The sequence below is a fragment of the Heptranchias perlo genome, chromosome 23 (genome assembly GCF_035084215.1).
Source record: "Heptranchias perlo isolate sHepPer1 chromosome 23, sHepPer1.hap1, whole genome shotgun sequence".
Taxonomy (NCBI): domain Eukaryota; kingdom Metazoa; phylum Chordata; class Chondrichthyes; order Hexanchiformes; family Hexanchidae; genus Heptranchias; species Heptranchias perlo.
This window is the reverse complement of record NC_090347.1, coordinates 10,612,612-10,627,445: the sequence shown is the minus strand read 5'-3', so window position 1 is coordinate 10,627,445 and position 14,834 is coordinate 10,612,612. Positions and strand designations below refer to the sequence as shown.

General features: G+C 40.1%; 1 protein-coding gene across 4 annotated transcripts in view; it reads left to right on the top strand.

Moving 5' to 3' along the window:
* rnf213a (ring finger protein 213a) overlaps nucleotides 1–14,834 on the top strand; it is a 166,321-nt gene that overhangs the window by 26,917 nt on the left and 124,570 nt on the right. For all 4 annotated transcript variants that reach the window (XM_068003995.1, XM_068003993.1, XM_068003996.1 and 1 more), the window contains 3 exons: nucleotides 5,919–6,190; nucleotides 9,852–10,013; nucleotides 11,065–11,264. In XM_068003995.1, coding sequence (XP_067860096.1) covers nucleotides 5,919–6,190; nucleotides 9,852–10,013; nucleotides 11,065–11,264 — 634 coding nt within the window. The remainder of the gene's footprint in view (nucleotides 1–5,918; nucleotides 6,191–9,851; nucleotides 10,014–11,064; nucleotides 11,265–14,834) is intronic.

The following is a 14,834-nucleotide window of genomic DNA, read 5'->3' as shown; positions in this document are numbered from 1 at the left end:
AGTTTTCCAATCTGCCGGGACCTTTGCTGAGTCCAGAGAATTTTGGAAAATTATTACCAAAGCATCCACAATCCCGACTGCCACTTCCCTCAAGACCCTAGGATGTAAGCCATCGGGTCCAGGGGATTTATCCGCCTCGAGTCCCATTAATTTACTGAGTACCAATTCCTTAGTGATTTTAATTGTGTTTAGCTCCTCCCCCCCCCCCCCCTAGAGCCCCCTGTTTGTCCAGTGTTGGGATATTCTTAGTGTCCTCTACCGTAAAGACTGAAACAAAATATTTGTTCAGCATTTTTGCCATCTCCTTGTTTCCCACCATTAATTTCCCGGTCTCATCCTCTAAGGGACCTACGTTTGCCTTAGCCACCCTTTTTCTTTTTATATAACTATAGAAACTCTTGCTATCTGTTTTTATATTTTTTGCTAATTTATTTTCATAATCTATCTTCCCTTTCTTAATCAATCCTTTAGTTACTTTTTGCTGTCTTTTGAAGACTTCCCAATCTTCTATCCTCCCACTAAGTTTGGCTACCTTATATGTCCTTGTTTTTAGTCGGATACTATCCTTAATTTCTTTACTTAGCCACGGCTGGCTGTCATTTCTTTTACACCCTTTTTTCCTCAGTCGAATATATATTTTTTTGAAAGTTGTAAAATAACTCCTTAAATGAACACCACTGCTCATGTACCATCTTACCCTTTAATCTATTTTCCCAGTCCACTTTAATCAATTCCGCTCTCATACCATCATAGTCTCCTTTATTCAAGCTCAGTACGCTTGTTTGAGAACCAACCTTCTCACCCTCTAATTGGATATTGAATGTAACCAAGTTATGGTCACTCATTCCAAGGGGATCCTTAACTAGGACATTATTAATTAATCCTGGCTCATTACACAGGACCAGGTCCAAGGTTGCTTGCCCCCTTGTAGGATCAGTTACATACTGCTCAAGAAATCCATCCCTAATACACTCAATAAACTCTTCCTCAAGGCTACCCTGCCCAATTTGATTTGTCCAGTTAATATGATAGTTAAAATCCCCCATAATTAAAGCTGTTCCCTTATTACATGCCCCGACTATTTCCTGATTAATACTTCTTCCAGCAGAGTTGCAACTATTAGGAGACCTATATACTACGCCCACTAGTGTTTTTTTCCCCCTTATTATTCCTTATCTCTACCCAAACTGTTTCATTATCCTGATCCTTTGTCCCAATATCATTTCTCTGTATTACAGTGATTCCTTCCTTTATTAACATAGCCACCCCACCTCCCCTTCCTTCCTGCCTGTCCTTCCTGATTGTTAAATACCCTGGCATATTTAATTCCCAGTCGTTGTCACCCTGCAGCCATGTTTCTGTAATGGCCACAAGATCATACCCATACGTAGTTATTTGTGCCGTTAACTCGTCCATTTTGTTACGAATGCTACGTGCATTCAGATAAAGAACTTTCAAATATGTTTTGTGTCACTTAGTTCCTGCTTTTTCCTTTTTTAACACTTTACCTTTTACTCCATACCTTCTGTCCCTTCCTGACACGCTTTCCTCTGTCTCCCTGCTCAGGAACTTGGCTTACGAGAACATATGTTGAAAAGGGAGATACTCTGCTTGATGTGTTATATTTTATGTTGAATAGATATAGTCAATGAAGCAAGGAAATTCTAAAAATCTAGATGATTTTTTAAACCAATTTTCCTCCTTCCCTCCTTGACTCCTGCTGGGACAAGCCCCTATCGATGCTGCTGCCTCATCTAATCTACCATTCTTCATGTGTGAGCCTAGAACAGCGCCTGATTATTTTGTCTTGTGTGTTAGTTTCATTGAATCCGTAAACACATTATAAACAGTGGAAAATATTGGGAAATGATTCTGGGCAGGACATTTAATGGGTGAGGCCAAATCCAATCCTGTCTTCATCTGATAGCCACAGGCTGTACAGCAGGGGCCAATATATAAGAGACCATAAGACCATTAGAGATAGGAGCTGGAGTAGGCCATTCGGCCCCTCGAGCCTGCACCGCCATTTAATGAGATCATGGCTGATCTGATTTTTACCTCAACTCCACTTTCCCGCCCTTTCCCCATATCCTTAGACAAATTTTTGATCAGCAAGGGAGTCAAACTCATCCTTGAATATATTCAATGACTCAGCCTCCACAGCTTTTTGGGGTAAAGAATTCCAAAGATTCACGACCCTCTGGGAGAAGAAATTCCTCCTCATTTCTGTCTTAAATGGGCAACCCCTTATTCTGAGACTATGCCCCCTAGTTTTAGATTCCCCCATGAGGGGCAACATCCTCTCAGCATCCACCCTATTGAGTCCCCTCGGAATCTTGTACGTTTCAATAAGATCTCCTCTCATTCTTCTAAACTCCAATGAGTATAGACCCAAACTGTTCAATCTTTCCTCATAAGACAGTCCATCCATACTTGGAATCAACCTAGTGAACCTTCTCTCAACTGCCTCCAATGCAAGTAAGTCCTTCCTTAAATAAGGGCACCAGAACTGTACGCAGTACTCCAGGTGTGGTCTCACCCGCACCCTGTACAGTTGTAGCATGACTTCCCTGCTTTTATACTCCATCCCCCTAGAAATAAAGGCCAATATTCCGCTTGCCTTCTGGGTTACCTGCGGCACCTGTATGTTGATTTTTTTTGTGTTTCATGTACGAGGATATCCAGATCCCTCTGTATGGCAGCATTTTGTAGTATTTCTCCATTCAAATAATATTTTGCTTTTTTATTTTTCCTCCCAAAGTGGATGACTTCACATTTTCCCACATTATATTCCATCTGCCAAATTCTTGTCCATTCACTTAACCTGTCGATATCCCTTTGCAGACCCTTTGTGTCCTCATCGCAACTTGCTTTCCCACCTATCTTTGTATCATCAGCAGATTTGGCCACAAGACACTCTGTTCCTTCATCCAAGTCATTGATATATATTGTAAATAGTTGAGGCCCCAGCACTGATCCCTGCGGCACCCCACTAGTTACAGATTGCCATTTTGAAAATGACCCTTTTATCCCAACTCTTTGTTTTCTGTTAGTTAGCCAATCCTCTATCCATGCCAGTATATTACCCCCAACACCATGAGCTCTTGTGCAGTAATCTTTTATGTGGCACCTTATCGAATGCCTTTTGGAAATCCAAATATACTGCATCCATTGGTTCCCCTTTATCCACCCTGCCCGTTATTTCCTCAAAGAACTCTAATAAATTTGTCAGACATGATTTCCCCTTCATAAAGCTATGTTGACTCTCCTTGATTGTATTATGAGTCTCCAACTGTCCTGCTACTACTTGCTTAATAATGGATTCTAGCATTTTCCCAATGACAGATGTTAGGCTAACTGGTCTATAGTTACCTGCTTTCTGTCTCACTCCCTTGAATAGGGGCGTTACATTTGTGGTTTTCCAATCCGCTGGGATCTTTCCAGAATCTAGTGAATTCTGGAAGATTACAACCAATGCATCGATTATCTCTGTAGCCACTTCCTTTAAGACCCTTGGATGCATGCCACCAGGTCCAGGGAACTTGTCAGCCTTTAGACCCATTAGTTTACCCAGTACTTTTTCTCTAGTGATAGTGATTGTTTTTAGTTCCTCCCTCCCCTTTGCCCCTTGATTTTCTACTATTATCGGTATGTTATTAGTGTCTTCTACTGTGAAGACAGATACAAAATATCTGTTGAATTCCTCTGCCATTTCCTTGTTTTCCATTATTATTTCCCCAGTCTCATCCTCTAAGGGACCAATGTTTACTTTAGCTACCCTCTTCCTTTCTTTCTAAAATTGTAGAAGCTTTTACTTTCAGTTTTTATATTTCTTGCTAGTTTACTCTCATAATTTATTTTCTCCCTCTATTATTCTTTGTCATCCTTTGCTGGTTTTTAAAGTTTTCCCAATCTTTGGGCTTACCAGTAATCTTTGCCATGTTGTATGCTTTTTCTTTTAACCTGATACCATCCTTGACTTCCTTCGTTAGCAATCATTCACTTCCATAGCCTAAGTGAGCTGAGCCCCCTGCTGCCACGTGAACCAAGATCAGCTACGTCAGCACAGACCAGGAATTAAAAGTAACGCCTTCTGGTCAGTGTGACTCAGTTACTTGTGGCCTTTCTCATTGGAGCCCAAATTGATCTATTTAATGCTGATATGATGACTCACAGCAATAATCTCTGTATGTACGAAAAGTTGACTAAAACAAACTTTTGCTGAGCTGAACATCACCGATCTGGACCATGTACTGGTGACTTGGGCAGTTTGGTTAATGTGAAAGATCCCTTCCCTAATGTAGAGTGCTGTAAATTATCAGTGACCTGAAGGATTCCTTTAGAAGTCCAGGTTAATTTGTGAAGCATTTTGAAATATTCAGTTTCATTTGATTACTTCAAACTGAAGGCCAGATTTGTGGGTTGCTGAGAATTCATATACTTCCTGATAATTTAATCAACCACATTTTAAAATGATTCGAGGGTAAAGGAGAATGTAGCTGTTTCCTTGTTTTCCTTTATCTTTAGTATCATTTTTCTGCCTTTCCCTTTTATTTCCTCTGTTTATAGGTTTCTTTCTCCATTTCTTTGCTGAGTTTGTTTTTACCCTTTACATTTTCCACCCCTCTCTGAAACCAGGTTTATTTCTCTTGAAGAGAACTCTTAAACTCTTCTTCCCCTTCCCCTTCTCCTTACCCACCCCCCACCCCCATTTTACTGATAACTGGCACCATGGTCCTTATCTCTGTTTTCAGTAAATAGCTTCAGTCTCCTGATGTAAAATAGGCCATGGGTTTCTTTGACATTTTCATAACAATTATTTCAATATGTTAAACTTTGCTTTGCGACTTTGAAAAATGATTCTGTGATTGGTCTACACCAAGGGGTTAAACAACTGAAATTATTGGCTGGTTGTTTCGTATGCCTATCTATAAGAGATGACCAATGACTGATCTGATTTATGCCTTTAAATTAAAATCCAGTCATGATTTTACACAACCATTTCTAAAGTCCAGTTTCCCCCTATACTTTCAATGGTGTGAAAAGTTTGCTTTAATGCAGTTCCCGCTTATATGCAAGTATGGCGCCTGAAACTCACTTTAACGAGATTTAGCACCTTTGAAGCTGAGGCTTTCACCTCTCAATCTGATTGGGTTCAGTGGTCAACGTGCCTAAGAAGCGGTTTGATCTGGTTTCCACCCGTTTGTTAGTGTTGTGTGGGTGAGGGAGGAATTGAAGTTGAATTTCCAGATGTCGCAACAAAAAAAGCTCAGTGACTTGTCATTGTGCGAGCAAGTGAATAATTTGAAGAGTTTGAAGGAATGGCGGATTCAAAAGCTAGACTCACAGAGGCATGGCATTTCTGATTCACGGGTTTTTATAATTCTGAAAAAAAAAGCAGACGTCTTGAAGAGCTGGGAAAGAAATGAGAACGGGGATAGGAAACAATAGCGTGAAAGTAAGGTGGCCTTTCCTGCAATTCCTGAGTACGGTGGTTTCTGTTTTAGATTCCACTGAGGAAACTGGTATTTCAAAGGTATGTAAAACTATAGCGTGTTGGATGCCATGTACTTATCCAGTTGATCTTGAAATGCAGTGATGCACAGCTGCATCTGTAACTGCTTTAGAAACTGTGGTTTGGTTTCTCGCAAGGAAAACATGACCTAGTCGAAATTGAAGAGGTTGATGAAAAGATTCCTGGTGGTTTGAGCGAGGCGGAGCTTGATCTTTTTGTTTTGATGGATGATGACCGTGTCATCTGTGGAAAGATGACTGATGCAGGGGGGAAAAGACTCAAAAACGCAAGAAGACAGGAGGCCTACTTAAGCTAAACCCAAAGAAAATATGTAGTGTAAAAACATCAGAGGAAGGCAAGTGTTTTCAGACTGGTAATTTTTCCTTTATTTGGTGCCCTCTAGGGTACATGTTCAGGAACTGATGATAAAGTGAATCAAGTTCAACAGAATGAAAAGAAAAGACTCGAGCATGACTCCAAAGTTGTGGAAGAAAAGGAGAGAACCGATAATCCATCGGCACCCAAGAAGCTGAAAAGCAGCTCAGAATTGTCTGCTACGACAACAGACAACAAAAGTGATGAGAAAGACACCAAAACTGAGGGGAGTAGTTTAACCAGGAGAGAAAAAAAGCAAAATAAGAAAAAAGGATTAAGTGACCAGTCTCCTCTCCAAAGGTGGGAAATATACCAGAGAGTTAGCTCACTGTTTATTTTAAAATAAAGCCCATCTGTTTACTAAACAAATGCTAAGTATTAGCTAAGTTTAAACTTAGATTTCTAAAATCTCCTAGAATTGGGTTTTGTTGCAGTTTCTTGATATACAGCTAGATGAGGAGCCAAATTTTATAATTTGCTTTGAATGTGAACTCGACATTTTATTAATTAAAGGAGGATTTACTCTCAAAATATCTATTCTGGCTCTGTCAAAATTCATCAAAATTGCAATTTTAAAAAAGTAACAATAATTGCCATATCTTGGAGGCATTTGAATAGAGACCACATTACTTTTTTCCCTCAAATACCTTTTATTTTAAATTGTTTTGTAACGTCCATATCTAATTATATAATAAAAAGCAGACTTTCTGTCTCACTATTGTGTCAGCTTTTCCATTATAAATTTGCATATTCACAGTTATAATTGAAACCGCCTAGGTAAACTTATCATTCTGTAATTACATCCTCTTACTGCTGGTGGCACTTTAGTTCCTCACTTTTACATTTCCGAGCTCCTCAGTCTGTATGGCAGACAAACCCCAATTCAGCAACCTTGTTTTCCCAGATTACTGTATGGGTTGCTATTTCTTAGCTTTGGCACAGTGGTAGCACTCTTGTCTCTAAGTCGGAAGGTTTTGGGTTCAAGCCCCACTCCTGAGACTTGAGCACATAACCTAGTCTGATACATCAGTGCAGTCCTGAGGAAGTGCTTCACTGTCAGAGGTGCCATCTTTCAGATGAAACATTAAACTGAGACCCCGTTTGCCCATGGCGTATTTGAAGAAGAACTTGGAGTTTCTCCTGTTGTCCTGGCCAACATTTATCCCTCTACCAACATCACTAAAATAGATTATCTGGTCATTTATCTCATTGCTGTTTGTGGGACTTTGCTGTGTGCAAATTGGCTGCTATGTTTGCGTACACCACAACAGTGCCTACACTTCAAAAGTACTTAATTGGCTGTAAAAGTGCTTTGGGACGTCCAGTGGTTGTGAAAGGCGCTATATAAATGCACATTCTTTCTATTTAGTTATATAATATAAAATCAATATTATATAAAAATAAGGACAAAACATATGACTTTAGAAAGAGACAATTACAACAGCACGCCTCCATCAAGTTATCACCTATTCTATAGCTCTTCTTTACCTGAAGGCTACACTTGATCTTGTCTTACTGTGTGCTAGGTTGCCGAGGGACGTAAGGGTGGAAATTGCGGAGATGCTGGCCATAATTTTCCAAACATCTGTAGATACGGAGGTGATGCCAGAGGGCTGGAGAATTGCAAATGTTATACCCTTGTTCAAAAAGGGTGTAAGGATAAACCCAGCAACTATAGGCCAGTCAGTTTAACCCCAGTGGTGGGGAAACTTTTAGAAACGATAATCTGGGACAGAATTAACAGCCACTTGGACAAGTGTGGATTGATTAGGGAAAGCCAGCACGGATTTGTTAAAGGCAAATCGTGTTGATTGAGTTTTTTGATGAGGTAACAGAGGGTAGATGAAGGCAATGCAGTTGATGTGTATATGGACTTTCAAAAGGCGTTTGATAAAGTGCCGCATGGTAGGCTTATCAAGATTGCGGCCCATGGAATAAAGGGGGCAGTAGCAACATGGATACAGAACTGGCTAAGGGACAGGAAACAGAGAGTAGTGGTGAACGGTTGTTTTTCGGACAGGAGGGAGGTGTACAGTAGCGTTCCCCAGGGGTCGTTGCTGGGGCCACTGCTTTTCTTGATATATTAGTGACTTGGACTTGGGTGTACAGAGCACAATTTCAAAATTTGCAGATGACACAAAACTTGGAAGTGTAGTAAACAGTGAGAAGGATAGTGATAGACTTCAAGAGGATATAGATAGGCTGGTGGCACGGGCAGACACGTGGCAGATGAAATTTAATGCAGAAAAGTGATACATTTCGGTGGGAAGAACGAGGAGAGGCAATGTAAACTAGAGGGCACAAGTCTAAAAGGGGTATGGGAACAGAGAGATCTGGGGATATATGTGCACAAATCGTTGAAGGTGGCAGAGCAGATTGAGAAAGCGATTAAAAAAAGGGATCCTGGGCTTTATAAATAGAGGCATAGAGTACAAAAGTATGGAAGTCATGATGAACACTTATACAACACTGGTTCGGCCACAACTGGAGTATTGTGTCCAGTTCTGGGCGCCACACTTAGGAAAGATGTTTTTGCCTTAGGGAGGGTGCAGAAGAGATTTACTCGAATGATTCCAGGGATGAGGGACTTTAGTTACGTGAATAGACTGGAGAAGCTGGGGTTATTCTCCTTAGAGCAGAGACGGTTGCGAGGAGATTTGATAGAGGTATTCAAAATCATGAAGGGTCTAGACAGTAGATAGAGAGAAACTGTTCCCAGAGGACATAGATTTAAGATGATGGCAAAAGAACCAAAGGTGACATGAGGAAAAACTTTTTTACACAGCGAGTGGTTAGGATTTGGAATGCACTGCCCGAGGGGGTGGTGGAGGCAGATTCAATCATGGCCTTCAAAAGGGAACTGGATAAGTACTTGAAATGAAAAAATTTGCAGGGCTACGGGGATAGGGCGGGGGAGTGGGACTAGCTGGATTGCTCTTGCATAGAGCCGGCGTGGACTCGATGGGCCGAATGGCCTCCTTCTATGCTGTAACCTTTCTATGATTCTACCGCAGAAGATCAAATTGCAATATATTAAAAATGTTGTGTAAGCCATGCACTTCCTGTCCAACAACTTTATATCCTGTTGTCCTGAATTTTGGTCTCACTTTTATGTCAATTTTTTCTGACATTTCCCATTGAAGTTTCCTATGTCAAGTTGAACTACTATGATTACATGCTTTGGCCAGTAGATGGCGTATGGAACAAATTTCTCTTTTTCCCAGCTCTGTTGCCATTATGTTTTCTGCTTTCAGGAATGTAATTTCTTCACTATGTTGTTTTTCTTTAACAACGTTCAATTCTCCCTTCTAGACCTCCGTATCCATTTTCCATTCTTTCAGGGGCTCTGCAATTTTTTTTCATTCTTCCTGCTGTCCTCTGATCCCTCTGACGTTCCTACTTTTCTCCCCGGTCACCCACTCCATGCTAGACTGTCCGAGTTGCTTCCCCATTCTATTTGCCACTTCTTGCCCTGCTACCAGCAGACACCAACTGGGTTTTTTTTCCCTGTCCTTTCCACCTGCTTTTCTTCACGGCCTCATATCCTTCAAGCCTCTCCACTTTCTCTTTGCTTCCTCTCACAGCCATCTGCTCTGCTTATTTTAATTCTGGCCTGCTTCAGGCCTTGCCGCCAGCATTCGCCCTGCTCAATCCATTTAAAAAAAAATCATCACCACACCCAGCTTCCTGTGTTCCAAATGTCTTCTGTTCTGTCTGCAGCTCCTCCATTGACAAAAGCCTATCACAGCTGTGACCAGTTAAGTTCAGATGGTTGAGTTTATTACAGCTGTAGATTATGACCTTACAGCAATTATATCTCTTGTATTTTTAAGCTGAATATAAAAACAGGGATTAAAATAGACTAAATCTAAAATAGTAGTAACATGTAATACCAAATATTTTGAGCCTTTCAAGGATTAGTGTGTTTTTTTAAAAAAAATTGTTTTTTTCTAATCCACAGTTACACACAGGTTTTAAAGCGTGAAGACACTGTTGTTGTTTATTTTCATGCGATATTATCGAAGGATTTTAAATTCATTCCCGATAAAGATGTGGTAGTTGTGAGATCTGATGGTCTTGCCGATGATTGGAACAGGAATGTATTGGAGATGACTGTGCTCAAGTAGGTTTCCATTTTATTCCACTTTGTTGAGAGATTTAACTGCTTGAGTTGTTTTGAGGCAGTTTTTTGTTTGAATTTATTTCTTGAGAAAAATAAAGAAAATATTTGCATATTTATCCTTGCACCAATCAAGCCCAATCCATTGGAAGGACTGACTTATGTCATGGTACATCTGTGTGTAATCACCAAGTAAGCTGAAGATTTTGTTTACTAAAATCCAACCGGATTTCAAAATTGTCTTCCGTTTTCCTGTTGAAAATCGGTAAACTTCGATTCTGCAATGCATCCTCTGTGTCTCTGTTTAAAAACTTTTCCTTAGACTTTACTTAAATTCATACAAGGATTTTTGTCTCAAAGTCTGGATTGTTTTAGAATTGATGCATAGTGGGGAACACTGTGCACTGGACTCTGTCAGACATGTTACGCACTTCAACATTAATTTGACACCTCACGTTGTAATGAGTTTTAATGCAGAATTTTCCACCACTAAAATCTTGGTTCTTTTTAATATCTGATGAGTTAGAAATTGAGTCCTTTTTTAAAAGAAGTTCAGTGCTGTGTTCTGACATTCTGTTTTCGCCAAACTTGCAAGCCATTTCTCCTCAGATACTGTAGTTTTGAAAAATTATCTTGTTTTATTCATGTATTTTAGAAACTATTTTTAAACACTGCAGTAGTGCAAAACTAAAATTAAAAATAAAGTAAGGATTAAAATGACACCCTTATTTTGTGCAAATGCAACGCCATTTAAACACATTTGCAGGGATGGATTGTTACAAATTGGATTCTTTCCATTTTTATAAAGGATGAATAGATGAGTGTTTTGTGGCTTTCTGATTTCTGTAGCGTGTTGCATTGGCGTTCTGAGAGTTTTGATGCAATTAAAGCACACTTCTCCTGTCCAGGTTAAGATTCCATTATAATCCTTAAGCTAGAGTGATTGCATTCCATTAAATCATCAATAAAGATCTAAATTGTTTATATGTCTCCATTACTTGTCCATATAAATCAATTATCACATTATTTATTTGTTTCTGCTTCGTATCAATAGGGATTTGGGAGAACATGGATACTTAATTGAAGGACGCCATTCTGCTCACAAACGCATCCTTGACAATAAGCTTCCTTATAAATATGCAGTCATGCGTGACAATAAATTGGAGTATGAATTCATTTATAAGTGGGATACACCTGATGAATGTATCACTAATCGCTGTTTACATATTAAGCAAAACTTGCTTAATGAAGGAGGTAAGTAGCTGTTCACTATTAGCCTCTTTTATTGCTGGTTCCATAACCAGTCCGGTTTTTAAAGTGACATTACTCTTTTTATATAAACTTGATACTGTCCTGTTACAGCATTTGTGCAGGGAGATAAAAATCCTATTTATCCTCTATTCTTGGAGTTGGCACGTGAGCTCATCAGTTAAGCTGCAAGCAAATCCTGCTCTGGTTTCACATTTCATTGCAAATCAGTATTTGTACTTTCACTAACTTGCTGTAGCTTTATTCTGTGTACTATATAGCTTGTAAATAAACCTGGCTATTTTACTCAAAGTGTGGTTTTGAAATCCTTTTAGAGAAGTATCGAAATCCATTGTTAAATAAAGACTTAAGAAACTTACTTGTGATTAATAAATCCAATAGGGAATTCAGGAGAAACGTCTTTACCCAGAGAGTGGTTAAAATGTGGAATTTGCTACCACAGGGAGTAGTTAAGGTGACTAGCATAGATGCATTTAAGGAGAAGCTAGATAAACACATGAAGGAGAAAGGAATAGAAGGGTATGTGGAGAGGGAGGGAGGAGGCTTGCGTGGAGCATAAACACCAGCATGGACTTGTTGGGCCAAATGGCCTGTTTCTGTGCAAAGACAGGAGAATATGGTGAGCATCCTGCGCAATCTTTAGTACTTTGTTTCATAATTCAGGGTTAATTGTCAGACCCGTTTGCATTTTACCCTTCTCACGGCATTCATAAAGGTGCAGATTTTGGTTCCTAGGAGCCTTGGTTCACTTATGGAAGTGGCCTCTCTGCCATGAACACACAACAGGAGAGTTGGGAGAAAACCTGAACCGTAACACCGTGCACCTCAAGACCTGTCGCAAATTGTGAAATAAATCTATATTTTTTACCTCCTGTGGTATCGTACATGGCAAGTCAGAGAATATGGTCTCTGTCTTACCTATGTCTGTTTTTGTGTTGCTGTTTCTCTCTACTTCTCATCTTCAGCTTTTCTTTCTCTCTTTTGCTTCTCTCTGTCTTTTTCTTCCCTCTCAGATGGTTGCTTTTGTATCTTCACATTCTTCCCTTAGAGAATAGCGTGAAGTAGTGGAAGGATTTGCAGGCTGATTAACAGCCTGTTTGGCTATGACGTGAACACTCCTTCCATGGATGTAACCCTCTTTATACAAGGCTATACGGTGGCTAGTCCTATAGAGTGGGAGGGTTTTATGGGCTCCCACAACCCATACGATGAGGGGGAAACCACCACACCCATCGAATGGGAGTATCCTGCTGGATGTCAACCCAGAATTCAGAGCTGGAGCTCCGGTCTCCATTCAGTGGGGCTGTCTAGAGTGGGCTCTGAATCCTGCATCTTCTGACTCAGAGGTAGCAATGCTACGACTAAGGTAAAGGACTAGCTTCCTCTCGGGTGGAATTGCTATGGTGTGATGCCCAGGGAAAATGGGCCACTGATAGCTGAAGGCTACATTTGTGGTTGAAGATCAAATGTGGCCCTCACTGGTTCCCTTCTCATACCCTTTCTCAATCACATGCTTCCCCCCACCCCCTCCCCCACTAGCTCCCATTGCATCCCTTGCCTTCCTATCCCCTCCTCATTGCCATCGCTAGCCCTACCTGGAAAGGGAGGTCTGGGAACACTGGGGCAGAATCTGGGATTACAGAGAGGTGCCCTGGAATCTGGGAGCATTGGGGTGGATCTGGGTTCACTGGGAATCTGCCAAAGGGTTTCTGGGTTTGGGCAGAGGAGGAAATCTGTGGAGCAAGTCCTGGGGCCCATCAGGACTGGAGAGGCGGTTTTGGAGCATTGGGGCAGAGCAGAGTTTGGTAGTGCTGGGACTCTGTACCACTGAGGGTGAGGAGGGGCCCGGGAGAATGGGACCTGAACTGCCCGTGGCCACTTTTGAACTATCGAGCCACAATTCCCCCATTGTGTTCCAGTCCATTAGCCTCCATTCCCTCCCCATCTGCACCCTCTTTTGCACCATCAGTTATCCCCTCTCCACCACTGCTGTCCACATTATTAGCCAGTTCCTGTTTTCATGTTCTTGTCTTAAGTGTTTAAGGGTAAAGTTTCTGCTTGTTAAAATTAATGGGCAGAAAGTTATAGGGGGAAGAATTTGACCATATATGCCCCCAGCATGTGTCAGAAGTGCAGAAACAGAAAACTTACCTGTTTAATACATTTTTAGTAAGTTTGTGCTTATATAGTCTTTAGTAAATACAAATTTCTAGAAGCAAAAAATTACCTCCAAAAATGTTGAAAAGTTCATAATTTACAGTTTCTGAGTTTTTAAAGTTTAAAAATTCCTTTAAGCTTCAAATATGGTTCAAAAAGAGAGATTTTTTGATGGAAATTTCACAGCAATAAACAGGCAAGTGACCAACAAAAAAATCTGTTTTTGGGAAACAACCTCTGTTGAAAGAAAACCAAGAAACTGCGATCAAAGGTGCTGATCACAGATATTGTCTGTCTAGTTCTTGTTAAATGCAGCATTTGTTAATACTACCAGATTTGCTAGGAATAAAACTTTGAGAATTCAATCTTGCTTTTTCCAAAAGACTTTTAAAGAAAGTAAGAAACACTTAAATCCTCACAGGATGAGGGGACACACCCTTCAACTTCTGATTGATTACATGCTGTTGGAGAAATTCTGCAAACTGCACATGGTCAGAATGTATAGATGTGTTTGAATGTCTGAACCCTCTCCAATTGTTGAGGTAAAAATATCCATTCAAAGCCTAGGATTTTGAGATAAGCTGAAGTCTTCATGTAAATCTTTAGTGAAAGTATTAAAAGATACAAAAGACAACTCAATGGATAAATTTAATCATGTTATATCATGAGATAGTAATTTTTAATATTTTATTTTGTTTAAAACCTTATTTTGGACAGTAGAAATTTCAGTTACTGAGGAAAAAATGGTGGACAACATTTTTTTTTGATAAAGCATTGTGAATGATTTTACAGACAGCACTTGGTTTTGCCCATTATGAATGTTGAGATGAAGAGTGTTATAGGAAATAACGTTTGTGGACAAGTGTGTGCCACATAGAAATTTTTTAATATATATATTTGCTGCTATCTTCTGTGTGTTAAGGTATAAATAAATGAGTAGTTGTTTTTCTGTGCACACATGGTTTAGTATGTGATAAGTTTTGACATCAGATAGATTGAAGACCACAGTGAGAATCCTACATAAATTCCAGTAAGCAATTTAACTCAATCTGTTAGATCAAAGATGTGTTATCTCTGCAAGGGCAGAACACAAAAGAAGGGGATATCTGATTGTAAGTGATACAGCCTGATTACAGAAACTGTCGTCATGTCACTTGAAAATTGTATTTTAAAAGCCCAAATTGTAACAGTAACTATCAGTAATGGAAGAATCTAATGAGATTGGGGACCTACTCCGCTCTCATCCATAAAATTGTAGAAAGAGGCTATATGTCCGTGCCAGCTCAGGTAGATGCAATTTTCTTATTTCATACACCCAACACCGCACCCCCCCACCCCCACCCCAGCAGTGTCTTTCTACATCACCCAGTGGCTGAGGGACTTGCTCCTAGACTTCTG